This window comes from Gallinula chloropus (genome assembly GCF_964237585.1).
Source record: "Gallinula chloropus genome assembly, chromosome: 5".
NCBI lineage: Eukaryota > Metazoa > Chordata > Aves > Gruiformes > Rallidae > Gallinula > Gallinula chloropus.
Window position 1 is genome coordinate 52,816,627 of NC_140090.1, and position 26,955 is coordinate 52,843,581.

Here is a 26,955-nt window from a genome sequence, read left to right on the forward strand (position 1 = left end):
GTTCACAGGCATTGGCTACACTGCAGCGCACTTCATCAACAAGAGACAGCGAGGTCTGTGAGGTTTGCCACACTGCCTTCATCCAGAGGAGGAGTAAGAGCAGAGGCAGAGGCTGCCAGAGAAGCCGAGTACCACGGAGGGTAAGGCTGCATACTGCAGTCCTGGTCTTGTGCTGGTTTTTGCTGCTGTTCCTCACTCAGATCGCCCAGGTAATACCCTCTCAATCAACAAGAATGGATGTCTTTAAGAAAGGTTTCTCTATTGCTAAAGAAGGTGTGGTGGCTGCTGCAGAAAAGACCAAGCAGGGAGTGACGGAGGCTGCAGAGAAGACTAAAGAGGGGGTGATGTATGTGGGTAAGAGAGAACTATTTTCGATCTATATTTGAGCATGAACTGCCACATAGATTGTCTCTGAGAGAGTCTGAGGGAATTGTACCATGGCTGAAGCTTGGAAGTGAGGTCTGGATAACATCCTCAGCTCTGTCATGGGGGTGCCGTGTCCTCCCTGTGCCTCGGTTTCCCCAAATACAATTTAGACCTAGAAATAGCTGTTACCTGGAGGAGGCAGAACTAATATAGCGTTAGGGACCAGATGCCAGCGTGGAAGGTTTTGTTATGACTGTGCACTGATTGTTTGCAGGGTGAGTCACTTGCTCTCCAGCCACCTGAGCACTGTTGATCTCCATCTTGCCTCCACGCTGCACGAGAGATGCTGAGGAGGTCCCCAAGAGAGGCCATCAGCATTATTAAGTGGGGATTGCAGGATGCATCTCTTTCCCCACCACACATTCTGTTTTATCCCGAAACCCTTCCCTTGTGCACCGACCTGCTCCATTCCCCATGCACGCATTAATCTTGCTTTCCGAGAGACACCCAGTTCACCTTGGCCAAAGCATGGGACCTGGAGATGGGCATGTCTGATGCCCTGCGAGACACCTGGAGATGGGCATGTCCTGCTGGAGACCTCTTGCGGTTCATGTGCTGTTTCAGAAGCCTCCCCTCCAAGGTCACCCTCAAAACCTGCTACCTCCACTCCCTGGCGCATGCAATTATACGGCTGGATGGTCAGATATTCCAGGTACTATAAAATCTACAGAGTCATAGCTGCCCGAGACTTACTGCCTGGGTGCTGACTGCTGTGCCTGGCACAGCTTCTGGTTTGCTAAATATGAGAGAGGGCTTGAGGGTTTTTAGTGGGAAAGTTTGCGTGGGGGCTCTTCCTGCTGTCATGCTGCAACATCCACAGCTCTATGTAGCTACTGGCTTTAAAACCAGCTGTGTTGACAATAGCTACTGGTATATATTTGTACATTACAAATTAAATACAAACTGTATGTATAGCAGGTTTGGCAATGTCTTCATCCTGAAGTTTCTAATGCTGAACTATTGGCATGCTGTAAATGAATGTATGTAACAGTTCGTGTTTCAGGTTGAAGCTGACTCTCAAGAACAGTAAACAGCATCTCTGTAAATAATTAAACTAAGCACAGGAACTGAAACACCAGCCTGTTAAATGTCACGTCTGGGTGTCAAATTGTGGCATTCCTACCGCTCCAGCTGCTTCCTGATTTGAGTGTTGTCAGAAAGGATTGTTTAAGAATTTTAACCGTAATTCCTCACATCTCTGAGTCGTGTTGTATATCTCCATGCTGAGACCTGGTTTTCATTTTTCTACCACCACGAGGTACAGAGTCTGTTCATGAGGGTCTAACCTTGTCAGTAAAGTTTTCTAAAAGCCTTCTTAAAAACCTAAATTTCTGAATGAGAATCAAGTAACAATAAAGGTGAAGACTAAGTGCTTTCTTTTTTAAAAAAAAATTTAATTTTGTTTTGTTGAGTGTTTTGATATGCCATCCTTTCCTAGCCTGTCATGCACTGGAGAGTGCTTTACCTTGGGGTTGATTCAGTTCCTGTTGCATGCTTTAGGTGCTCAGCCCTTTGGGAAATAATTGTAAAGACCAGATGCTGATTAGCTCAGAGAATTTATTTTTAAATAAGCAGAGAAGGTGGAGACTAGGTACATGGGTTAGAATTGGAATTACTATGCTGTTTGGGTTAATCAGAGACCTGAAGTGTTTCTTCCCTGCTCCTTCCTTTGCAGAGCCCCATCCCAGCAGCTTGGAGCACTATGTGATGCAACCTGAATTTTTGGATGCTAGCAGAAAATAATAGTTGTATAAAACCTTGAGACTCTTTTCAGAAAGTCAGGAAAGGAAGGGAAAACCCCCCAGTGCCTAGGGTGGAAGAAGTGTATCACCAAGTTTTATTCAGGTTTGTGTTAACTCACTGATGACTCTCAAAGGAGGATTCCAGGTGTGTGGGCACAACCACCACATCTGGTGAGTGGCTTGCGGCTGCTATGCCAGGAGAAAGAAAATAATGCTCATTCAGAGGCGTCTCCTGGAACAGATGGTGTCACCAGGGTGCTATGGCCACCTCGCATTTCTCCTCCCCAGGCCATGCAGATTCAGTTCCCACAGCCCATGCCAGGGCCGGCAGTGCCTCCCTCCTGTGCTAGTCCTGCAATGCGCTTCGACTGGGCTGGGCAGCGATGCTGCTGTCGCCGGGAGACGCACAAGTTGAGGGTGGTCCCGCCCACCGTGTGGCTTAAGGAATGTCTAGGGTAGAGAATGAAAAGAGAGGGAGACCCTGTGGCAGGGGCCACCTTTGAGCTTAGTGAAACCACAGTCTGCCCTCCAAACTGCACCAGCCTCTGGGTATACTGAAGGGGCCGTGGCTTCTTGCACAGGTGATGTGTATCCAGGAGTTGATTCAATGGGCTTTTTTATTTGATTTGGTTACGGTGATAAGTGATGCTGAAGGTAATCAATGAAGTTAATGGAAAGCTGCACCAGAGTGTTGGCTAAAAGATCATTAGTACTGCTTAATACTCTAATTCAGGAAATGTCAACAGAGAACGCACTTGTAGTATTCCAGAACACTTTCGATTGTGCATGTCACAGAAAGCTCCTGTGCCCAAAGCTCTGCTAAAACACAGTGGCTCCAGCACACACTCCTGCGGGACATCACAGTATCCTTTTCTACTGCAGACCTCTTCCCACTGCACAGGGCTCCACCGGCTCTGCCACACCCTTGCAATTCCAAGGCTCTTACAGCTGACTCACAGCACTCAGAAGAGGTAGGATGCGTGAACTTTTAATCCTGTGCGCACAAGCTGCCAGCAAGAACTAATGAGTGAAATGAGATTGAGCATCCGGTGATTGCTTTCTGATTCAACAGATGCGGGTTGCTGGCAAGGGTAGAGCCAGAAGGTCAGATTTCATATGGTGCATAATGGATGCTGAGCCTGAGTCATCGGGTGTGGTCAGGGCTAGGAGGATGGGCTAAGCTCGCCCCAAACTGCAGCAGTGGCACTGCCCACTGCCATTTGCTTCTCTTGTGAAATGGATTCGGGGTTTTTTTTTTCCTTTCTACCTGTGTTCCTCCTTTCTGGCATTATTTTCCACCAGAAAATATTTTCCACCACCCACTCCTCCCCACCCAGCAAAAGAACTGAGCCCAGATGTTCATCTTAAATCAAAAGTCTGGTTAAAAAAATATATACAGAATTACAGCTCTTGTCTCAGCATGTTCACTGCAAAACTGAGATGTATGCAAAGCTAGTACAGCAAATTATATATTTTACCAAACAACTGCTCTTTGACCAAAACCCAACAAGGAAGGGCTAAGCTTGAACATCTGTGTCTGATGTGATAAGATCTTGTTTGTCAAATCAATACTGTGATAGTCTTTTATTGGAATGGTACCGGCAGCGAGAGGAAGCCGAAGCAGGATGGCACCTGAATTGAACTGTGTGCATTTGGCCCGTTCAGGAGCTCATGTTCGTGGCTGAAGACTTGCATCTGCTCTGCTCACTGCTGTGCTGCTGTGCACATCATTTTATCATGGGCATCACTAATAAATCCACTTTACAGCAGTGCACATGTATCTCGTGCGTCATTAGGAGCTGCAATACACAGCAGCGTAAAGCACAAAGACTTTATCTCTTCAGTTTTAACACAGTTTGAGAGGGTGGAGTGAAATGTTGGGGGCATACTGTAGGAGAACAGCTTTGTTTTGCCCTGGGCAACCCTTACCACCACCAAAACAAATGGACAATTGAGAATTGTACTCAGTGACATGTAACGTGTATTGGGCAGGACCTGTTGTTATCAGGGCACGGCACCTGTTCGGCTTTACTGCCACGGAGGTGCGGTTGGTAGCTGCTTTCTCCCACCACACCCGTGGATGCCCCAGTACCTCCGGAGTTAAAGATCTGCCTGGCTATTTTTATCATTTTGACAGTTGGCCATAAAATTCCTTTTGTTGTATCAGCATGGGAAACTCGTAAAAATCCCATGAGAGTGCAGCTGATTTCCAAAATACAGTAAAGTGTGGAGCATTTTGGTGCACGTTTCACTTTCAACAGAGATAAATATGATCCTTTTTTCCTGTAATGTGAAAAAGTCTCTCTTTAGGGTGGGGACCGCCCATCTACCATATGATTTGACATACATGCTGCTGCGGTGTGCAAATAGGAGGGATGTACAGCGGGTCACTTCAAGCCTGGAGCAAAACTGCAGAGATTAATTATTGCTTAAGGGCTTTTTGTGTTGCAAATGGAATGCCTTCACATCCTGTTAACTTTTCTGCCTTGAGAACAGCGAGATAGATGACAATGTAAGCATACGTATGGCGCGCTTTCATCATTTGAGTTGAAAACATCTGTGTTCTGTTTGATCACTGTGAGCTGGCAATCACAGCCTAGGCTGAGGCAGTGAAATGGGAATCTCCACTTGACTGGTTGGTTGTCATGGGGGGGTGGTGTTCTTTTTTGGGATTCTTTTTATAATATTCCCAGTACGATTCTTCTTACTTCAGTGTGGTATAATCAAGATTTTTCAGGTCTAGGCATCTCCAGACAATTTGCAGTTGAAGTTATCAAAGTCCCAACACAGAGGTACTTGTTGACTTTATTGGAGAAGGAAGCTGGTCCCTCCCATGGGCTGTGTGAATGGCTCCTATCTCAGCAGGAGGGGCTGGCCATGCCACAGCTCCCCACTGTGCCTCCTAAGAGCAGAAAGCTGTCCTGGTCCAGAAATCAGGGGCTTCTTTGCCAGGTCGCCCTGATGCACCATGTGTTTCCTTTCACAGGTACCAAAACCAAAGAAGGCGTAGTGCAAAGTGTGACCTCAGGTAAGAGCACAGTCCTGAGATGGATGTCGAAATCTGTGATGTGTTGCTGAACCTCTTGATAAGACCATCGTTCCTGCCAGATGGAAAAGCTTTGGGGGACACTGCTGATCTGCATGACCTTCCATTGATGAATGGAGGGTGCTCGCCAGGAGTGACAGTTCAGGGTCTGGCATTTGCAGTCCACGTGGATGGGAGAAAATATTTAATCAGCAGAGAAGGTCAGAAAAATCTAACAAACGTAACGTGGCAGAGTCAGATGATTCACAGAATTTAGGCATTACTCAGTGCCAAGAATTCTGCCCAGCATGCAGAGAGGATTTACCTGAGTCGGGTTCTGTTGGGCCAAAACTGTGGTCTTTGAGAGACTCCTGTCAGGCAGTCACAGAGTCAGGGACCCTGAGGGATCCTTCCAGGTATCCCAAGTTCCAAGGTGGAGCAGACACCTGGACTGCCTTGAAGAGATATTAACAGATCCTTTCCCCAGAGAGTTTCGTGGCTGAATTACTTTTTTGTTTAGTTGGTTTTTTCCTCCCTAGGTGTAGTAAATCAAAGAGAAGTTACATGCACAGCCTGCAATGCAAAATACCTTGTTTACACAATTGGCCCTTAGCATCTCACAGTGAATTTCTCATTCTCCAGTTGCTCACAAAGACTGACAGGCTGCAGTGCTGCTTTCTGAGCAGCATTTGGAGTCAGACAAAACCCTGGTGTGCGTGATCTAAATTCAGACATGATGTCATATAAAAAAAGTCCAAGTAGGGGGCATTTTTAATTGGTCCCAGTGACTGCCTTTTGACCGTGTCTTGCTCATTGACTTTTTGCTTTTCTTGAAATCCCTAGTTGCTGAGAAGACCAAAGAGCAGGCCAATGTGGTGGGCGAAGCAGTAGTAGCCAGTGTCAACACAGTGGCAAACAAGACTGTAGAAGGAGCAGAGACCATCGTGGCCACTACAGGAGTTGTAAAAAAGGTATGTTTGTTTCTTCGGTGATGTGCAGAACAAGAATTGTCTTTGGATTTACAGTTCAAATATCTGCAAATAGTGACATTTGCTGGTTTTTCCTATTTAATGAAAGGCTTTCTGCAATATCTGCTCCTATATAATGCTTAATATTATGGCATAATAATAAATAATCACAAAATTGTTTAGTTTGGAAGGTACTTCTTGACCTCATCTAGTCCAAAGCCCTTAGGGTCAATGAGAGCAGGTTGCCCAGGACTATGTCCAGTTGGGTTTTGAACATCTCCAAGGATGGAGACTCCACAGCCTCTCTGGGCACCCGGTGCCAGCATTTGACCACCCTCACAGCAAACAAAAGAAATGAGACGGACACAATCAGTCTTCGCCCGTATCAGTCAGAGCTGGGTGGGAAGGCGCAGGGGCTCAGCCCCAGCAGCTCGGCAGGCAGCAGAGGGCAGCAGCAATTCAGGCAAAGCCCATCCCAGCAGAAAGCCTGACCCTCCTGCTCAGCTTTGTGCTGAATTTGACAGGAACCGAGCCCTTGTTGAGAAAGGCCGCGTGACCCACATCGTGCACGGATTAAGGCAGCTTCAGACAAGGCGTCTCCTGGCCTCCAGCATCTTTGGACAAACGGAGGGGGTTGCTTCAAGCGAGGGGATTAAGGGACGTGTGAAGGGGCAGGACAGCTCCCTAGTTGAAGGGAAAGTTGATCATTAGAGAAAATGCTTTCAGCAGGTGGTAACAAGCAGCAACCATCATTTGTACAGTACACGAGGCTCATGTTTGTTGGGCCTTAGGTAAGCCTGGCTGCACTTCCCCTCTTCAGAGAGCTGTGCTCAGTGGCACCGATGGCAACATGAGCTAGATGAGTCACAACCAACCTAAGCCCCGAAGCAAAGCAAAGTGAGGCCAGCCAAAATTGGTTTAATTGTTCAGACAGTTGGCTGATGAATTTCCTGACCTGCACGTAAACACATTGTGAAGTGAAACAAAACTTCTACACAGCATATAAATCCTGAGAGAATAGCCTAACAAAAGAGGAGAACAGTGGCTATGAGTGACGCAAAATGTCCTCCTGAAAGCATGTGAAAAGGGCAGATAGAGAAGTTCTGCTAAGCCCTCGGGATAAGATTAATCTCTCTTCCCACAGGGAACAGCAGAAAGGCTGCAGGAGTGCCAGCAGCAATTCCCAATTCCATGGGGCCAGACTACCCCCTCGTACCTTTTGACTGACCAGGCACGGGGTGGTTGACCCAGGACAGCTAGGAATTTGCTGATGGTAGGAATCTGTCTTTCAGATCCCAAACTGCCTCGCTTTCTGGTCAGGAGTGAGCAGTAGCAATCCTCTTGCCCTTTCATCCTAATTGAATGCCCCCCTCAAAGACTGATGAGATACAACTTAGTGGTAATTTCAGAGCTCAAACCAGTTGTGTTTTCTGTTTCCACCCTTGTGTTGGGAGTTCCTTAGAAGATCTGTGATTTCTTCACCCTAATAATGGTTCATAATTATGCAGAATGAAGGCAATATAATAAAGCCATGACTTTCCCGGAGTGTGTAGGAATTAAGCACATGAACTATTATTCTGGCATCTTCTATGTGTCCAGTTTAGAGTTAAAGTGGGGATTGATTGGGAAGACAAACAAGTGGGAAGTGTCACATGCTGTAAGGCAGACTAAATGAGGGAGCTGGGAAACTGCTTTAGATACGGTATCATGGCTTTATACTAACTAACAGAGGTGGACAGCAAAATGAAAACAGGGGAAAAGCAAGGCAAAAGGAGTCATAGGAGAAAGAAAGTTAGCAAAACATTTGTTTCTGTGAGAGAGGAGTCATCTACTACACTCATTTAATTCAGTTTAGTTTAGGAGTGTAAATCCCATAGTGATCCTCACTCAACATATGCCAGTTGCATCTGCTAGATACCTTTGATAGTGATGACATGGAAGATTGAGCATCCTATGCAAAGAGCGCATCCCAGCTGATGGCCATGGGGCCAGAGCTGTCCTGGTGGGAAGCCTCTGAAAGGAGCGAAGGGGCTGTGCTGGGCTCTGGGAACCAGCTGTTTTCTCTCCAGATCCACTGCCATTGTGCTGTGCAGTTTGCTAATGGAGACGCAGCTAGAGGCCACCAAGAGCAGCACCAGGCACTGTAATGCATTTGAGGCCCACTGGTGGTATACTAAGAAGAGTGATAAGATAGCTGTTAAATGTTTAAGAAATAAATACCTGCTGTTAAGACCTTGCAATCCTGAAATTACACACAAGTGTTCCAGCCCCTGAAGCCTGAGGAAGATTTTGTATCAAGTCCTGAGACTTGTTAGTGTTCCATCCCATCCTCCTCCTTTATAATTGCAAAGAGCAGTTGCTAATGTCTTATTTGTTTTCAGCTATCTCCAGGCTTGTTCCCTGCTGACTTTGGAGAGGGGTTGGTTAAAGCATGGTGGGACCTGTGTGAATGCCCAGTGAACACTGAGCAGTGCCACAGGATGACTCAAATCTGGGGCGTCGAGTGGCCTAGAAGGCATGTCCTCAGCTCAGCATTCCCAGTATTAATATCAATCATGGAGAGCTCATTGACATTTAATCTGTCGGCTTGACAGCTGGGATCAGTGACAGACACATACTAGCAAGGAGTGGGGAACTCTAAGGATTCTGGATTACATTTTACCCAGGGCAGCAGCCGCAACTATGAGGGTGTATCAGATGGCAACTTTGGCCATGGGGAGTGTGTCATGTTAGAAGAATTCAGCTCTTTGAGGAATATGGCAGGCACTGAAACATGGATGTGTGTGGAGTAGCTGGCAGCCAGCCGCTCCTTGCTGTCTTCAGTGGATCCAGGCAGAAGGAAATGGGGCTGAAGTAACTCTATGCCCACAGAGGGATGCCAAGTGCCAGACAGGAGAAACCTTGAGTAGCGTTGGCATCACAGAGTAGGGCTTTGGCACTGGCCTGGGCACTCGTAACTGAGTACAACACAGTGTTGACTGGTTTTGGAGGAGTTTTTAAATTATTATGTTAAAAAATAACAGAGTTATGAAGCTACAAACCCTTGACAATTTTTCTGATACGGAAAGGAACAAGACCCGTCAGTAATACGTTTTGTCTGTGGTCCACCCCGTCCCTGGGGTGGATATTGGGGGATTTCAGTCAGATAGCCACCCACTAAATATCCCTGTCCTAGAAAAGAATTAATTCATCATCTGCATGACACCGCGCAAAGTCTGCTGCATTGCAGGCACCACGTGGCTGGGAACAAGCTCATGTAGGTACACACACACCCCTCTCCTCACAAAATGTCCCTCGGGGACTGGATGAGCTTCCCCAGCTTCCCCACACTCCCCATCTAGATCTTCCCTTTAGATCTGTGTGATTTGGCTGTCAGTTCGCTGCTCTGTCATGTAGCATTGGGTTTGCCCATCTCTTTGTTTCGCTCCATTAATTACTGGAGCCGCTGTCAGTTGCGCGCAGCCGCGGGGCACATCCGTTGGGTCACGTCGTTTCTCTCTGGGCTTGATCGAGCGCACGTGCGCCACACCCGCGGGGCAGCGTCTCGCTTCCCTAACCTCTGCACATTCTCAACGCGAAGGGTTGGCGTTTGTGGCCTGAATTCTGTTCACTTAAACCCCGCGGCACCACCGACGCCAAGACAGTCGCACCGAAGGAATTAGAAGCAGAATCTGATGAGTGACCTCATTGTTTGAATTGGCTTGGGCAGGGTGTGTGCCACTATGAGAGAAAAACCAAAGGCGTCTGAGGGGCCACAGAGGGCAGAGCTGCTAAGCAGGAGGAGCAGGGCAATCAGCAGCCAAACTGCATTGCAATTAAGTAGAATAAACAGGCAGAACTCTTTGCCTTTGTATTCAAGCTTTATCCTTTGTATTCAAGCTTGATTGTACTTCACTGATGCAGTGATGTATCTCACTGGTATCCTCCAGTGTCCCATGGAGCAGGGGAGACAGACTGCAAAAGCAGTGTGGGGTGGGGTACCCGGCCTACAGGCTCCTTCTCCGTCCTTCCCTTCCACTCTCATTAGTTAGTGCACCCAGACACATGTTGTTCACATGCAGAGAAGCTTGAATTAGTGGCACTGGTGAAGCCTTAAAGTATACAAGACTGTGCATGTGCTTCGTGGCTAAAGGCCGTGCCCCAGTAATCCTGTGGGATGATAATGTAAACATTATTTAATATGTATTATTTGTATAAGCAGCCCCAGGAAACCCTAAGAGAGTCAGTCTGTGAGCTGGATGAAAACAAATCTACCCCAAGAGTTCCCCTGGATTTGCAGGGTGAGGCAGAGGAATCCCATGCACCCATCTGTCTGTCCTGCTCTGTCTGCAGGTCCGCTTGCTTTAACCACAGGTTGACCTCCTAGTCAGAGCTGTCAGGATCACTCTGAGCACATTCAGGCCATCCGTAGGACCTGTTAGGTTGCTGGAGGGATTACAGGGGAGAGGTTTGAGGACACTGCCATGTAGCATTGTGTTTGCTCCAATGCCCAAGGTCGAGAGCACTGCAGGAGGCCAAACCTTCCTCCACCTTATGCAATCTGTATCCCACAGTGCGGGCTGCTAAGTTTGTAGCACGTTAGGTTGTTGGTGAACCTCCCTGGGCTTATAGCTTTAAAATAATAATACCAAAAAAAGGTAATTCCCACTGAATTTGTCCAGATTTTGATGAGTAATGTTTCAGCATCCACTATTGAGATTCTAGATCTCTGTTGGATAAGATTGTTTATCTCGGAATTTTTGGGCACAGCAAAAATCCCAACTGGCCTATAACATAATAAGGATAAAAATATAAATTCCCTTTCATGTATGGACTCAGCCAACAGAACATAAAACGCAGTCACTGAACTGTAAAAGGGAATTTTGTAGAACCTGTGAAATAGAGAGATCTGAAGAATCAAATTGTAACTATTTTTTTTCAGAATCTGTGGACTTTTAATATCTGTTTTAAAAACATCTTAAAATATCTAAACCCAGACTCCTGTTATAATTGAGTTTTTCATTCAGTCATATATGAACATGTAACTATATTTTATAACCTTAGTGAAATATTGCACTATATATAAACCTTCCACAGTGTGTACATATTCTATATGCAAAGAAGGTTTTATACTTTTTAATGTTTTTATATATAGTATTCCTGTAGTTAATTCTTAGTCTTGTTTCACTTGACTATAATGTTTAACTATTCATTTTTTTCCTGTTATCTAAACAAAAAAATTCAACCATCCTCCCCAAAAATAGATGAAAACAGCTGATAGTAAATGAATTATTTTTTATTTTCATTTAAAATACTTTTTCTAAGACAAAACACAATTTCTGTGTTGGAAAATAAAAATCCACTTGCCATTTAAGAACAGAAGGAGGATTACGAGTTACTTCAAGGTTGCAACATACCTTTCCCTTAGAACACTTTATCCCTTGTAATGAGGAGATGAGAATTGAAAGGAATGGCAAAGCTCTTGGTGTCCTTTAGATGCCTGGGTTTTCACCCTTTCTCTCCTGCCCAGCATCATGCTGTGAGTCACTGGTACAGCTGGGGTTGGTACCCAGGAATTTCTGGCTCTTCATCCAAACTGAAGACCATCGCATCACATGGTTCTCCTCTATATATTATTTTCCTAACTAGTCACCAAAATCCCCAGCCAGCCAACACCCAGTTGAAGAATGCAGCCCTTCCTCATCTCATGATCCCTGTTCAGGGCAGGGTGGGAAGCGCATGAGAAAAAGGCTGTGAGGCAACTGTCCTTAACACAGCCGGACACCTCTTCATCCTGCCATTGTGCTGGTTCCCCCACCACAGTTCAGAAACACTGTCCAGAAACATGGTTACTTCCCTTTCTAAAAATAGATGATTGAGTCACTTTTATCCCTCCAGAGTGGAGTCTTGGCAGAGTACAATTTAAGGCATATAATAAGTAGCACAATAGCTGAACTGGGATTCTTCCTCCCACCCATCGCTCTCGGATGCAGTATCCTGAGGAAGGGATCCCCTTTTTCGTGACTGCTTCCACCTCTGCCAGAGCTGAGCTCCCTGCCCAGGGAAGAGGCAGTGCTCATGTACTGTGTTTGTCCTTGTGCTCATCAGAGCTGTCCCCCTATTTTCCTGGTGCAGTTCAGCACCTCAGGCCATTGCTTTTGCTTCACCTTCACAATTTCTCATGGCAGCTGGTAATGCCCCATGCAATAAACAAGTACGAAGCATCTGCCTTGTTGACTTGCATTGCAGGGGTCTCATTTCTTTCCAACTAACAGTCAAAAAAACTGCTTGTAAAGCTTTAAAATACAATTTTAGTCTGTTTACCTGTTTTGACCTAATGTGCACTGTTAAGTTATAGGGTACAGTCTTTCTTATATTGCCCTGTATGCAGGTAAAGTGTTTTAAAGCCTCGTGCTTCCAAAATACTGAAATTCAAATTGTCTCCTTTCTGTGCTAAACCGACTTTCCCTTTAGGTGGTATCTGACTCTCAGGTTCCCTCTCTTGTGGTCCTGTCTTCATGCAGGGAAAAGACAGTAAAAATTTTGGGATGCTGCTGGGCGTGTGTGCTCAAAGGGGACAGAGAAACTTTGTAATTTTAGCTGAGTTCCCTGGTGATTTGGGGCCTGAACTGTAGAGGTCCTGCTATTTCTGCTTCCTCCTGCTCTTGCCAGCGGATACCACAACGGCACATTTCTGGTTCCTCTCTGGCCCTTGCATGCATGCAGTGTGGCCAGGATATTTTGTCTTCCCTTCCCATGTGGAAAAATCATGTGTAAAGTAATTGATGGGTAGTAATAAATCTTTTCTCCCTCTCTTTGAATAGAAAAGCAGCTGAGAGGCGTGGGGGCATAGCTAAAACAGTCCAAAGTGCTTAGGAAAATGCTTGAACTTCAAACACAAAGGAAAGCTTTTCATTTGGCAATGAAATTTTATCTGAGGCATGATGTTAATGCCACCACAATGCTGCTATATCTGAAATTAGTATTAGTTAGTTGATGCACTGAGTACTTAGGGAAAGGCTAGGGTAATTGTTCTTACTCCAGGTAAATTTATTTGTTCCTGCCAAATTTTTTCACACTGAAGGAGTCAAAGCTCTGGTGTCTTGAAAAACCTGATTTTTTTATATGAAAGGGACCTGAAACCAGGCTGTAAGAAATTGAATTGCTTTTTCATAGACATCTGCTCCATCAAGCTGCACCAAACAATTATTTCAGGCAATATTTGCCATCTATTAACCCCAGTGTTTTATTTGCTTGTGCACTGCTCAGACCCATTTCGCACAGTCTGCTCAAATAGTCTGTCTAAGATTAGGGTGATGACTCTGCATGTGGCAGTAAGGGCAAACATCTCACTTGTGACTTGGCAGGAGGACCTGGCAGCGCCGCAGCCGCCCGAGCAGCCGGGGGTGGCGGGAGAGGGGGGACCGGTGGCAAGCACAGCCGGCGGAGGAGAGGTAAGATGATGCCACAGCCCTGACTGCCCCAGGGTCCCTGGGGTCTCCAGACCACACATGGGCTTTTTCTGGGATACTGGTTTTCCCCAGGACAGTCTCCCCTTTGCTTTGTGTCCTTTGGGATCTGCTGTGTGTGTGGAGCCTGCCAATATTCCCACTTTCATGAGTTATTTGACAAAAAAACCCCTGAGGTCTTTGGTTTGTGCCTTTGCTGCTTCCTTTTTTGGGACCAAGAATTAGCCATGAGTGACAGATTGCACAGGTTTATAACTGCTGCCTGCTCTGGGCTGATTTTGGGGTGTAAACACTGTATAATAGTTAATGCTTTTCTGTGGTTTTATCATCCCATGGAATAGCGTCTTCCTGGTTGCAGCCATGCTTTAGGAGAGCTTTAGATAACAAGTTAGAGTTTTCTACAGATTTTTAGTTAACAGGTTAGATATTTCTATATTTAAGCTCTTTTAATTTCTTATCTATTCTACCTGCAATGTCCTTTCGTCCTGGGTCAAATACCAAATTTCTGGGCCAATTTCTCTTGTTCTTCCTCAAACAAGGGAGGACAGCCTGTTATTGTTCAACATGGATGCCTTAAATGGTCCAACACTTTTCATGCATTATTTCCTTGATGATTTCAGCCCCCAGGTCTTTGGCTGCCAGCTCCACGAGCCCCACCGTATTGTCTGCACCCAACCTCCCCAACTTTCAACTTTCCTAAAACTCAGCATGTTTTCATGTTTCCTGAAGCTACCAAAAGTTTCAGCTGGCACCTTACCACCTCCCACCAGCCCTCCCAGTGGCAGTCCCAAAACTGAATGCTGCTAGCGCAGCGGACTTTATGGCAACATAAGCACTAGTGCCAGGCTGCCCATCAGGGTGGGAGGCAGACCTGGCAGCAGAAAGCACAGACTTCAACTACAAGACAAATCACATCCTCCTTTTCCCCGGAGGTCTGAGTTACAGCAGGAGTCTGGCTGGTTCCAGAAAGAAAGGGGAATTCTTTTCTTTTCTGTACCACATGCAGTCATTGTTACAGGTTTTATGTGGTGACTACCAGCATTGATTTTTCTCCTAATTTTATTTATATATGTTTTCCACTGAAAATATTTCACTGTTTTCCCATCTGTCTTCTTTCACAGGGTGAAAATGAAGGCAATTAATCAACTTAAGGACTTGTAGCTCAAAAGAGAGCGTTCCAAGAGCATACACAGAAATATTAGCTGACACTACAGCAGGAAAACCCCGCTCTCCATTAGATTAAATACGTTCAGCTCTGTAGCCTTTCACTTGCTTCATAAACCAGTCATACAATATATGTAAGCCAGACTCCTCTGATTGTAAGTAAAGTGCAGCCGTGTACCGGGGTGTGTTTTCCTCCACACTTCCCTCCTGGCTTCCCGACCTGTTGGCTTTGTGTGTTTTGGTCGGACTCACTGATCTGTGTGTTGCATCCATCTGCACTTGCACTTGGGATCTCTAGGTAGCGTGGAGATTTATTTTTTTTTAAACTAATAAAAAGAGTGTTTGAACAAGTTTTGCTGGTTTGTCAGTTCCGTTTGAGTGTTTTAGACGTTGATCCTTCCAAACCGATGAACTCTTCCTGTAAAAGTGTAACATTACAATACAAGGATCTCAGGACTAAAAGGTGGGAAATAATAAAGAAATGTATTTCTAAGTTAATAGCATAAGTGGGCCAGATATCTGTCTCTCAGGGTTGAAAAATAGAGATTTTGCTTTTTTAAATTGGTGTTTAAGACAGTGTGTGTGGAAATTAGGGAAAAAAAGAGAAGGCTTTATAAAAGGACATGAAAGTTATGCTGAGTTCAAGTAGCATCTGTTTATGCTGCTTACACCAGGACTTGAAAATTCTGTCCTGACAACTAGGTGCAACACATGGCTAGAAGGTAAAGAAATGTGATGTTCACTGACCTGTTAGATCAGAACCACATTAGTGCTGGCAGGGGTGGGCAGGGTTCCTGTGAAATGCTTGAATCTGATAATAGGTGACAAAGGAAAATTACTGGTGCAGTACAAACACTAGTTACAGCACTCGGGGTCTGTCTGCAGGTAAGCTGCTGAGTGAGAGCAGTAGAGACCTTCCCATTCCTCCCAGGGAATGGGAAAATGTTGCTGGAAGTTCATTGCTGCAAATAATGAAGGATAAGTCTGAAGCACATCAGTAAATATGGATCTGAAAATGTGGTCTTTTATCCACCTACACGCAGAGCATCCACAAATCCACAAGAAGCCAGTGTAAGCTGCTTCAAAATCAGGCATTAATCTTCATTAAGCTGTGTAACAATGACTACAAAAGTTATTAGAGGAGAGTCTTGCTGTAGCATGGAAGGATCTAAGGTGTGCTATCAGCCTCTCTTGCACACTAACAATACGTGTAAGGCTTTGCCTTGCAGAGACCATGGGATTTCCATCCAAGTGGATGTTTGATCTCAACAAGAAATGGGAACAAAAGAACCCTAGCAGAGATAACACAGCCCCTCAATGAAGTTATATCTGAGATGTGCGTACTCTTTCCTGATGCCCTGCAAAACATCCGCAGAACTTGCCAATTAAACAGCCTAACTAAAATGGAGGCTGAGGTAAGAGGGTATAAAGGGCTGTGTACACCCAGCAGCAGGAGTCTGTTCTTAGTGCTTGCTAGAGAGAGATGGGGAAAAAAACCCTCTGTTCTAAAGCTTTGCTCTATGGGATACAAAATTAATGTTGTGCCAGCAACGGGGGCAGGGAGGAGGTGAGCAGCCTCACTAGCTACCGCACACGAGGGAGACAGGGTCAGGTGTTGGCTGTGCCAGGCAGTGATGAAAGTAAGAAGTAAGCTGCTCCCTGAAGGCTGCCGCTCAAGCAGGCTTTGCCACTGGTTCAAAAGGACCTAAACCAGGAGAGGAATGTAATTGCTGAGTTAAGAGTGCAGGCATGCTGTGCTCTGGTGCTGAGCTAAGTAGCTGCTTAGGAGGGAGGCTGTCCTTTAGCATCTTCTTTGATATAGGAAGGTAAGCATTTAACTAGTATTTGCACACTGGTACCTAGAACTGTGAGCCTAAAAGCACTGCTTGACTATTGCCTAACTTACAGGTACCAGGAGTGTCTGAACATGCCCTCAAGTTCTGTCCCTGCACCCACCTGCTCCTTACCTCACCCAGCAGTGTTTGTGCCTTCAGCACTTCCCTGCCGCTGCCCCTGCCAAGGTCTGGTCTGGTCCCATTGCGGTGGGAGCTTGGAGGAGGGTTTGAGTGTGTTGCAGAAGGTGATCACAAGCCTCAAAAAGAGAGATCAGGACATGTGGTCTCCTCCCATGTGAGAGCATCCCACGCAATGGCTTGGGGAGCCTCCACTTCCTTCTCTCGCTTCCCCAAACCGGCCTCTGCCCAGCCAGGGAGAGCAGAGGTGCCAGGCCTTTGTCAGAGGTAAGAAAGAGTCAAAAGATTATGTACTAATTGTTCAATTAAACTTTGTTGTATGTCTGATTGGCTCGCTGCATGGAAAAGAAGCCTGTACTCAGTCAGAGTACTTGTAGCCTGTACTTGTATTCAATCAAGCCTAATGAGAGGCGATAGGAGGAAGCTGAGAAATGGAAGGATGGACGAAATGCATCAGAAGACACCCTGTGGCAGAAGGTGCGTTCACAAGGGAGGTGTCTGAAAGCCCCCCACCCCAGTACAAATTGATGGAGGCAGATGCTAGCAAAATTATTTCTTTTGTGGACAGGTTGTGGCCTGGGCAATCAAGAGTTTCTTGGACACATCTCACCTTGTGAATTATTTACGTGGACCTTGTATGTGTGATACTTCTCTTGTAGGAGTGGTTAACTTAATCCCACTGTGCTGGGGCAGCACTGGGTGTCTGGTGTGGAAGAGCCATAGTCCATCCCTGATGATATGATATCGGATGCTCTCACTCAGAATTCCATCGTGCTCCAGCAAGCCAGGAACAGCCGCTGGGAAGTGTTGCCTCATCTTTGCCATACAAGTGACCAGCAAAATGTTGACAAGTATCAGGTTTTCCTCCTCCACCTTGTAACAGCAAAACTTACTTACCATGTAAAACTGCAGTTCTATTAAGTGATTTGTTCCAATACAGTTCACAACCTTTGAGAGCTCCCCGAATTACATTTTAGCCAAGGGCATGCAGGGCTTGGTTCATCAGAGGTGTTTGGGCTGCAGATGAGAAAGCTCTCTCCAGAGTATCTCAGTGTGATTTCCATTAATTTAAATGCAAATCAGGTAATAATACACTTCCTAAAATCCCACTTCATCTGAAAGTCCTATTTTCTGTCTTACATCATGCGTGCCCTAAAAGTGAACTCAGAGCACATGACTAAAACCTGGGTTTTTTTTTAATCTTCACAAAAGATATGCAATGAGATATTCTCACTACTTTGAGACTTCTGCCTGTATGGAAATGTAGTTTATTTTCACTGTTTCATAAAAGCACCGCAGCCCTACTACACCACAAGAAGTTACGACATGCTGTTAAGAACATATCAGAATAAACTCAGATTAAAACTCAGCTTTCTAGATGTTGGATAAAACCCTACCTGCACAACTTTGCATAGGTGTTCTGTCAAGCTTTGGCACTGCTATTTTTTTTGGGTGGATTCCAGTATGGGAGAGAAGTAAGCTGGATAGCTCTTTGATACCCACCCTTCCTTGCCAGCTGAGCCCCAAGTGGGGTGGGCAGCAAGGTGGTGTGCCAGAAGGGTAGAGCCATGTGCTGCCGCTGTAGTGTATCAAGAAAGAGGTCCACAGCCCTCCTATAATCCTTGTCCTTGGCTTACATTGCATCTCACATCCTTGGCTTTCCTAGTCACTCCTGGGATAGGACTAGTTTTCTTTCCCTAACCCTGTGCCAGACCTTAAGGCGGTGGTCAAGCCTTTCTCAACTTTTTACTTTTTCTAATTTAAAGACCAGCCAATTTATTTATTTTCCTAATACTCAAGCTGCAGGGTATCATAAGACTCTACAAAAATCCCAGTGTTTAAGCATGCTTTTAGTCTTCAGTGCTCCAGAAGATGGAAGAAACTGGACACTTCACTTCTTAGATGTTTCCTGAAGATTCAGAAACCAGAAGGTAAAGAAATCTGTGTGTACCAGCCTTATTTTGACCTCACGCTTTGGCTGATGATTTCCAACAAAGGTTGCCACCCATGTAAATGAAGAATCAGTTAGACCCACTTTTCTCCCAGAAATATATTTCTGTGTTTGAACTGAAGAGCTAATTTAGCTGAATTAGAACAGCTTTAGTTCAATCTGTGGTCTGTGTTCAATCAATGGTCTGTGTAAAACTCTTCAGTCCTGACTCTCAATTAGTTTTTTAAAAAAGGTAAAATTATAATTGAACAAAACTCATAAGAATTTCAACACTTCCCATATAAGTAACTCCATCTGCCTATTTTCATGTATAAAACATGGGCCCTAGCTCTGATCACTGACCTCTAATCTTCATCAGGTAATAAAACCAGAAGGGTTACAGTTACCCATACAGAAGAGAAAGAAAAGTAAACAAGAACAATTTCCAATTTCTCTCCTGTTCCTCAGATTTACCTTGCAGAGTGATTCACAGCTCCTTGGGGTGTGTGTTTAGGGTTGCAAACTGGCTCCAGAGAGCACTGTGGGTCATGGAATTAAGGAATCAGTTTTGGGGTTTTATCCCTGAACAGAAACAACCTACTGCTCATCACAGGCAACTCACCACGAAGCAGCAGAATATGGAGAAAAAGCCCAAGGATCCAGGTGTGGGAGAAGCCTGTTGGTGAGACAGATTACCCATCAGATGTGAGCAGACAGCACTGCTGGGCGTGGTGACACTTTTTCACATCTCCACAGTCTCAGTAGGTAGGGAGAGCTGAACGGAGCAAAAGCCCAAACCAACTTTCCATGTAGGCAGTTTGAATAGACCTTAAGATACACCAAATCATGCAATCAAAGACCAGGAAACCCATTCAGAAGGAAGTAATGCCTGGGAGAAACAGGAGCAGAAACTGCTGATGGACTTAGAGGCTAGAGCTTTGGATCAATGCTGCAGAAATGTCAGGAGACAAGGAGCACAGAGACTTCTTGCGTGGCATTTAGCTTTCACAACACTGTGATATCCCACCCCGCCCCTATCTTGTCTTGTCCTGAGACAACATAGTTGAGAACTAACAACAGCAAACTGAATCATCCCACAATACTTGCCAGACAGGTTCATCAGGTGATAGATCTTCTCTGGCAGTGGTCACAGACTATCAAAAAGCCTATGAAAGTGTCAAAGCAAAGACTGGCATTGAACGAGGAGGAAAAGTTATTGGAAAAGCTCAGGTTTTTCACACAGATGTTCAGGATAGTGGAGACACAGCATTTCAGGAGGTAGCACATTTGAAAATTTGCTTTCTTAAAAAACATAGCCACTGACTTCCCAGGGCAGCCACAACTGCACAGAACTCCCACTGAAGTCACAGAAAAGCCCAATGCCCAGATGGGGCCTCCAGCTTATCACAAGCTCATAACACTTCCCATGACACTTGTAAGGGACCTGTGGAAGTGAATATGTATGTTGGGAGATATATACAATGAAATGTAAGTCAGATGACCTATAGCTTGGACCGGGATAGGAATGGATTCAAAGCCATATGGTTATTTCTCTTACTCATTGGTCTATAATTAGAACCAAGTAACTGTTTTATATTTCCCGCTCCTTAAACAGTCTATCTCAGGAAAAGCTTTCAACAGTCTCTCTTGGGATATTACTCTCTTTAGAGGACAAGGTAAGGTCAAATTCTTTGGAGAAATGTTTTTTTACAGTATCCAGGTATGGATCCAATGTACATTAGTAGTTCCAATATTCATAAAAGGATAGAATGAAAACTCAGGGAAATTTCTGAGCAGATGAAATAATTTTTGCTCAGCTCAATCAACCTTCTTGTATCTGAGTGCTCTAATCTGTATTCAACATTGGCTCAAAATGCTTCATGTTAGCTTTAGAAAAGTAGCATTAACTCACAAGGTGAATAAAGACAATGCAATACATTATATTAATTATCTGTTGTGATTTTGTAACTCTATGAGCAACCTGATGGACAGAACATTTGTCCCATCCTATGGTATAAATGCATACTATATCAAAGGTCCCTTTTCCCTCTACTCTGGGCTGCAATATAATAATCACAGTGTGTCAGGTTGCCAGGCAAGTGTAATTTGCTTTCTTTGCCGTTTGTTTTTAACCCTTGGAATCAGGATAATGATCTTGATGCTGAGGATAAGATTACATTAGATGAGGGCTCATGCTGCTATGCTGACAGTGGTGTGGGTTTTACTCGTGAATTCATTCATGTTCTGAGCGGGAGGTAATGGAAGCAGTGGCACAGAGCAGATACCCGTATTGAGTCCAAGTGCCAAACTAAGCTTTCCACTGGGAAGAATAGTAGTTGGAGCTGGGGTGATCTAGGTAGCTGTCAGAGCAGAAATAGAGAGCAATATTTAGCCAAACTGTTTAGGAGCCTACAATATTGCTGTGGTGTGGTGCATGTTTAATGCTTGGTGTAAATGCCCACCAGTTTTTATGTTGTCCCAAACTCCTGTTCTCCTTTTCAAGCAGAGTACCCTTCCCAGCATCAAGTGGGGCCCTTCAGCTGAAGTTCCAGCAGCAGCAAAGAGCCATGAGGGCCGCTGGAGGGTATTTGTTGGTGAAGCCTGGGCACATCCTCTTTCAAGCCCTGACAAGCTTCCTGGTGAGTGCCGGAGAGCTACTCCCTGCTCTCAGGAACACAATGTACAAAGTGACGTGCCAGCGATCTGGTGGTTGAGAACGGCTGAAATCCACCTGTTTCTCATGGTTTTGTTGTTGACAAGTTCTAAGGTCAGGGCAAAAAAGATAAGCAGGGTTTGTCCAAAACAAATAATTTCCAGGACCTCCCAAAATACCAGGTACCTTTCATCTGAGTTTTCCCAAGTTGGAGTAAGAAAATTGTTCAGGAAAAGAAATCAGCAAGGAATTGAAAAGGATGCCTGAAGTGAATACATAATTAAAATGCTAATTGACCTATCTAGGGGGGAAAGAGAATTGCTGTTTGACATAATAAAAAAGCAGTGCCAAAGTTGAAAAGGGGTTTCTGAAGCAACAGGCTGAATAGAAGCAGCAAAGGAATGCATTTAACCTTGTTTTCTGCCGCTCTTCCTCACTTGGATACTAATGAAGTACTAAACTTATGAGCTCTGTCACTTCCCACCCTACTTTATTCATGGCAGCTTGTTCTCATGCCCATTTCTCAACAAAAAAAAAGCTTTCCTCAGGAAGACAAATATGGGTATGAATGTGACTGTCTGAACCAAGATGCTTTCTATGCCGGAAATTGGTGATGAGGAATCTGAGCCCCACAAAGCTGGCGAGACCTTTGGTCCCCGAGTCTGCCAGTAGTTTATTTGTACAAAGTTTCTTTGTCCTGGGAATTGGTGGCAGAAATACATAAATTCTGGAGGCTAATGGAAATCTGTGAAATGCCAGTGGTTAAAGCCAGAAACTTTTATTACTGGAGTGGTGGAAGGGGAAGAAATTATTTTAAACAGTACTTCTGCAATAACAAAACTGTAATGAAAAGCCACTCTGGGAAACGTTGGTTTTGCTAATTTGGCTGCTTTTTTTTTCTCTTCCCCAGAGAACTGCTAGTGCAGACCTACCTGTCTAACCCTGGGCTTTTTCAATCTGACTTGAGCAGGCAGCTGGAAAGATGACTACATTAGCACTTTCTTATAAAAATACAAGTAAATTAATTACAAGTCTCACCATCTAACAATATCCCACCAGGGACTGTGATGAAAACTGCTAAGAAATGAATAAAGTTTGAGATGGTTTCTGTTCCCAGGACCTTCAACTCAGGATGAAGGAAGGAGAATTCAACCCGCTGGGTTTCTAGTTGGTCATGCCCAGGCACTGCTGCTTCAGAAGTTTTCCAGCACTCCTCACAAAACTCAGTTCAATGGTTTGGTTTTCTCTGTGGTGGTGGAACAGGTTTTTTTGTGGTTTCGATTCACAAAAAGCCCAGCAAAACAAACTTACAGACAAAGACAAGGCAATGAAGCAGAAATCTCTACCTGAGCACACCCTCTCACTGAGGAGGATAAATAAATAGCTTTTCTGTGTGCATTTTCAGCTCTCATTTCCTCACATTCAAACTCCACCCATTGTACCAATCACCCCCAAAAGCATCAGCAGGTCGTCTGGCATACATATAAAACCAGGACAGGTCAGGACACTCCTCACATGGTGTACTATACATCGCCAGGTGCTTTCATTTTATTGAAGCAGAGAAGTATTAACAGGTGTGAGAAGCCACAATGTCGGGTATGAACATCCAGGGACTGAAGGAACAGGCTGAAGGTGCGGCAAAGAATGCTGGTAAGAGAGATTCGTTATCTTTCTGTAGCTGAGGGGGCTTAGCAGCTGCTTGCACTTGCAGAAGCCACAATGGCAGGTCACACTACCAGCTTCATCCGTGCTGGTAGGACACAGCTTTTGCTTTTCTTTCAGTTCCTGGGGGCCAAACTTTGGCTGGCACCTGGAGAAGGACCTAGGCTGGCCACAGCTCTTGGCTCAGCACAACCAACCACATCCATCCACCCACAGCTCCCTCAGCGGCTGCTGAGCATCATCTAACTCCCAAACTCTCCAAACAGTTCCTTAAACTTAGTGTTTTTAGAGTGGTGAAGCCTGTTTTGGTAGCAATAACCTCATGTAGCCAGGAGTTGCATTGCTCAGTTGTCTTTGCTCATGCTCTGCAGAGGTTTTTAAGCTGCTCTCCTTGTAAGAAGTTGGATGGATGAATGTTTGCTACTTGGCCTGCCTATGAATGCCTTCTGGTAATACCTACATTGATTGCAATGAATGGATTGTAAGGAGTGGTACAAGTATGTTTCTGTTGTATTCTTCTCCAGCAGTGATCACTAGACTTTGCAGAGGTTTTTTTTTAAAAAAACAAAACCAAAACCAAACCACAAACCTGTGCCTGCAGATCTGCCATAGCTATGCCCACATGGTAGGGCCAAGCACTGTTATTTTAACTGGCAGTTTTTCAATGCAATGTATAATAGCTTCCCCTTTAAATGAAAAATGTCAATATGTGTATGGCTTAGGCTAGCATTTATAGTACACCCTCTACTCTGGGTGTGTGTGTGCGCGCTCTCATTCCTGGCAGGGTATAACTTGTATCAGTGCTGGATTCTAATCCTGCTAACACCTTGTTGTGCAGCTGAAACATGGGAGTAACCTCACAGTTACGGTAAGCTCCTGTGCACCTGGAGAAAGTAAGGTATAGCAGATCCAGAAACGTGAGAGTACACCCCCTGAGAAACAAAACAGCCCATGCTGTCTCCTGAATATATTCATGCCACGGAGGTGCCACCACTTCTAGCAAAGAGATAGGGTGGCCATCATGACTGCCAGACGCTTTAGAATCATGTGGCACCGCCCTTTTTTAATGCTTTATGTTCTGGAGTTGGTCTCTTACACCTCTAGCTTCTTCAGTTTATATCTTATTTGTAATATCTCCCTTTCTCCTGTCCTGCTCTGTTGAATGTGTTTGCTTATGCTTTGGAAAATGCACTACTCCTAAATGGCCCGCAAAGAAAATGGGGGCGAGATGGCTGAACTCCTCTGAGCATAATAAGCTAGAACAACCAATAAAAGCAAGCGTAGTGTAAAATAAGCCACTGGCAGCTAAAGATCATCATTTAAACTCACTGCTAATCTTTGCTGCTTTATCTCCTTTTTATTTTATCTTCTTAGCTGTCATCAATTTGCTCAGCTGACCATAGGTGAACACTAATCCCACTGCAAGCTGCTCTGGCAACACCTGCAGCTCCCAGGGTGCCCATGAGGGAAGCACACAGCCTCAGCCTGCTGGGTACCAGCCTTACCTCTTGCCAGGGCATAACCCTCTGCAGAAAAATGAAACGTCATAGGGAATTCCTGGAAACATAAATGTGAACATCTGGAAAAACCTTTTATTTGTCCTTAATTACAGCAAACACCTTGGGACAGGCTACTCAGGATGCAGTCAACCAGATTACAGATGCAAGCCAGAAAGGTAGGAGAAACAAGGTTCCACTCAAGGAACAATGGAGCAGCTCAAGACAAGCCAAAAGCTCGTTTCTCTCTGTCCCACGGGTGCTCTCAGCCTTTGATTTCACAGACAATTCCTGGCCTCTTACAAATCTCCCAGGGCCAAGATTTGAGGATCTGTTCCTTAGTAGCCCTGTATGTTTATTGGCAGATGTACCACACTAGCTGACTCCCCACCGGCAACCAAGTACATGACACTCCAATTTTGGCTTCCATTAGAGAAAACTTGTGGGAACAGCATGGACGACAGTTTGTCCTTCTTTCTTGAGGATTAGGTAACCCCGTGACAGCTCTTGCCTCCCCAGCCTAGAGGGCAGGGATCCATCCCAGTCCAGCCCCCCACTTAATCCTTGCACCTGCTGAGGCAGCAGCCACAGTCAAACGTTAATGGTCCTGCAGCTGGAAAGGTGCCGTCAGGAAAGTGGTGGCACCTTCTTTCTGAGGACTGGAAACAAAGTTAAAGTAAAATCCTACCTCAGTTCTCAATTAATTTTAATATTTTTTAAGAATGAGGAGAGAATTAGGAACTTTGTGATCCCAAATGTTTAACAGAAGCCAAAATGCACTGACAGTACCTCCTTAGAGCAGTTACCCTCTACAGCTCCGTGGTGTGATGAGAAGGCAGGACTTGGGCACTTGTTAACGTTAAATGAGGAAGCAGCAAAATTGTCAAAACATACCTAAGATACCAGAGGAGAGGCTGTGCCCTGTCTGTGAGGGTTTCATCCCTCCCAGTGAGACCCTGCTGCAGGTTCCCCTCCTGATGCACACAGTCCCTACTCAGGAGTGGCACAGCCAAGCACAGGTCTCACCGGCAGTGCCTCAAGTAAGCAACAGAGGAGGTAATAGAGAAGAAAGCTTCCTTCACCTTCCCTATCGCTTGCTAGGCTCATCTTTCCCAAACATCCCAGCAGCACTTCTTAATCCAAAGCACCCTCCTCCATAAACCAGGCTACACTTAGACCAAAACTGATCTGTTCCAGTTTTATCCCATCGTTCGTCTAGTATTGTTTCAGATCAGTACCCAAAACTTCCCAGCGACACCTCCTATCTCACAGCCCATCCTGAATACATTCTCCCAAACCCTACTATAACGACCTGTGGAGAACTTTTTTTGGTTTTTTAAATACACAACCCAATATTTTTATAATCTAGTAATTTTCACCACCACCACCACCCTCCTTCCATCATAAATATTAAACCTGGTTGTGTTTTTCAAGCTTTTTGTTTATCTTCTTCTCTCTCTTGCAGCTGTTGACAAGGCTTCCAAGATGGCACAAGATGGGGTAGAAAAAGCAACTGGACAAGCTGCAGAAGCAATGTCTGGCTTTGGGAAAAAATGTGGATTTAAGAAATAATGCTGATTTAAGCAATCTGTATTGCATGTAAATCTCTTTGGTAAAAATCTGTCTTTGGACTGCAATTCCCTACTCCTTTGTGTGGAAAAACAAAACCTGTTTGAGATGTGGATAATTTCTTTCTCTCCAAATATAGAGTTTTAAGGCAAAAGGTCCCTCTCCTCTTTCATATAGGAAAAAAAGATCTCTGTCCAGAGTCTTCAACATGACTCATAAGGCTTCAGCAGCATTATTGCCCTGCTCTTACAACAGTGCAAAGATTATTGCCACATTTGTGGAGTGTATTTGCAAAACTGGTGACACTCCAGGACTCCAGAACATTGGTGTGATGAAACAGAGATTCCTTTAGGTAATCAAATGTTCAGCCAGGATTATATTTCATGTCAGTTGGTCATCTCTTCCCATCTGCTGTATTTTCAGATTGAGATAAATAAAATATATTGTAAAATTTTCGCCACACAGAAAGACATCGCCTTGTTTTGTACTCTCCTTATTCCATTGGACCCTTCAGTGAAGGATTGCACGCTGTCTTGCAAATCCCTTTTGCTTTTTGATTCAAAGCCCAGTGAGGTCAGTGGCCGTGATGCAGGGGAGGTGAGTACTGAATACTTTTGCAGGTTGGTGGACAGACGTATGGACACCAGCAGCCTCACCATGAGGGAATGGGAGTTGTGGTGTCCAGTCTAACACATCTCCTGGAGACGAGGTGAGGGAAATCAGACAATTTATCCCAATGCACACTTGCACCACTAATCCTAAGACCGACTGATGGGAGAGATGGCGCAGGAGGGCCTGGTGCAGGAGGGGTGCTTGGCACATCTCTTCACTCATGTCTGAGCGGCGCTTCCAGGCAGCCCTGGACGTGCTGCCAAGCGGCTGTCTGCGGTGCTCAGGGA

General features: G+C 45.0%; 2 protein-coding genes across 2 annotated transcripts; both read left to right on the forward strand.

The window, feature by feature from the left end:
* Nucleotides 1-233: 233 nt before the first annotated feature.
* Nucleotides 234-21,390, forward strand: SNCG (synuclein gamma; the record flags this gene model as incomplete). The annotated part of the gene is made up of 6 exons (XM_084264599.1): nt 234-354; nt 5,155-5,196; nt 6,037-6,164; nt 13,508-13,594; nt 20,822-20,931; nt 21,183-21,390. 6 exons carry the CDS (start codon nt 234-236, stop codon nt 21,388-21,390), a joined length of 696 nt encoding a protein of 231 aa, XP_084120725.1.
* A 1,528-nt stretch (nt 21,391-22,918) lies between these two features.
* On the forward strand, nt 22,919-26,059 carry LOC311191988 (uncharacterized protein; the record flags this gene model as incomplete). The annotated part of the gene is made up of 3 exons (XM_084264353.1): nt 22,919-22,979; nt 24,604-24,666; nt 25,953-26,059. The coding sequence occupies 3 exons, from the start codon at nt 22,919-22,921 to the stop codon at nt 26,057-26,059; spliced, it is 231 nt and encodes a 76-aa protein (XP_084120479.1).
* Nucleotides 26,060-26,955: the final 896 nt, after the last annotated feature.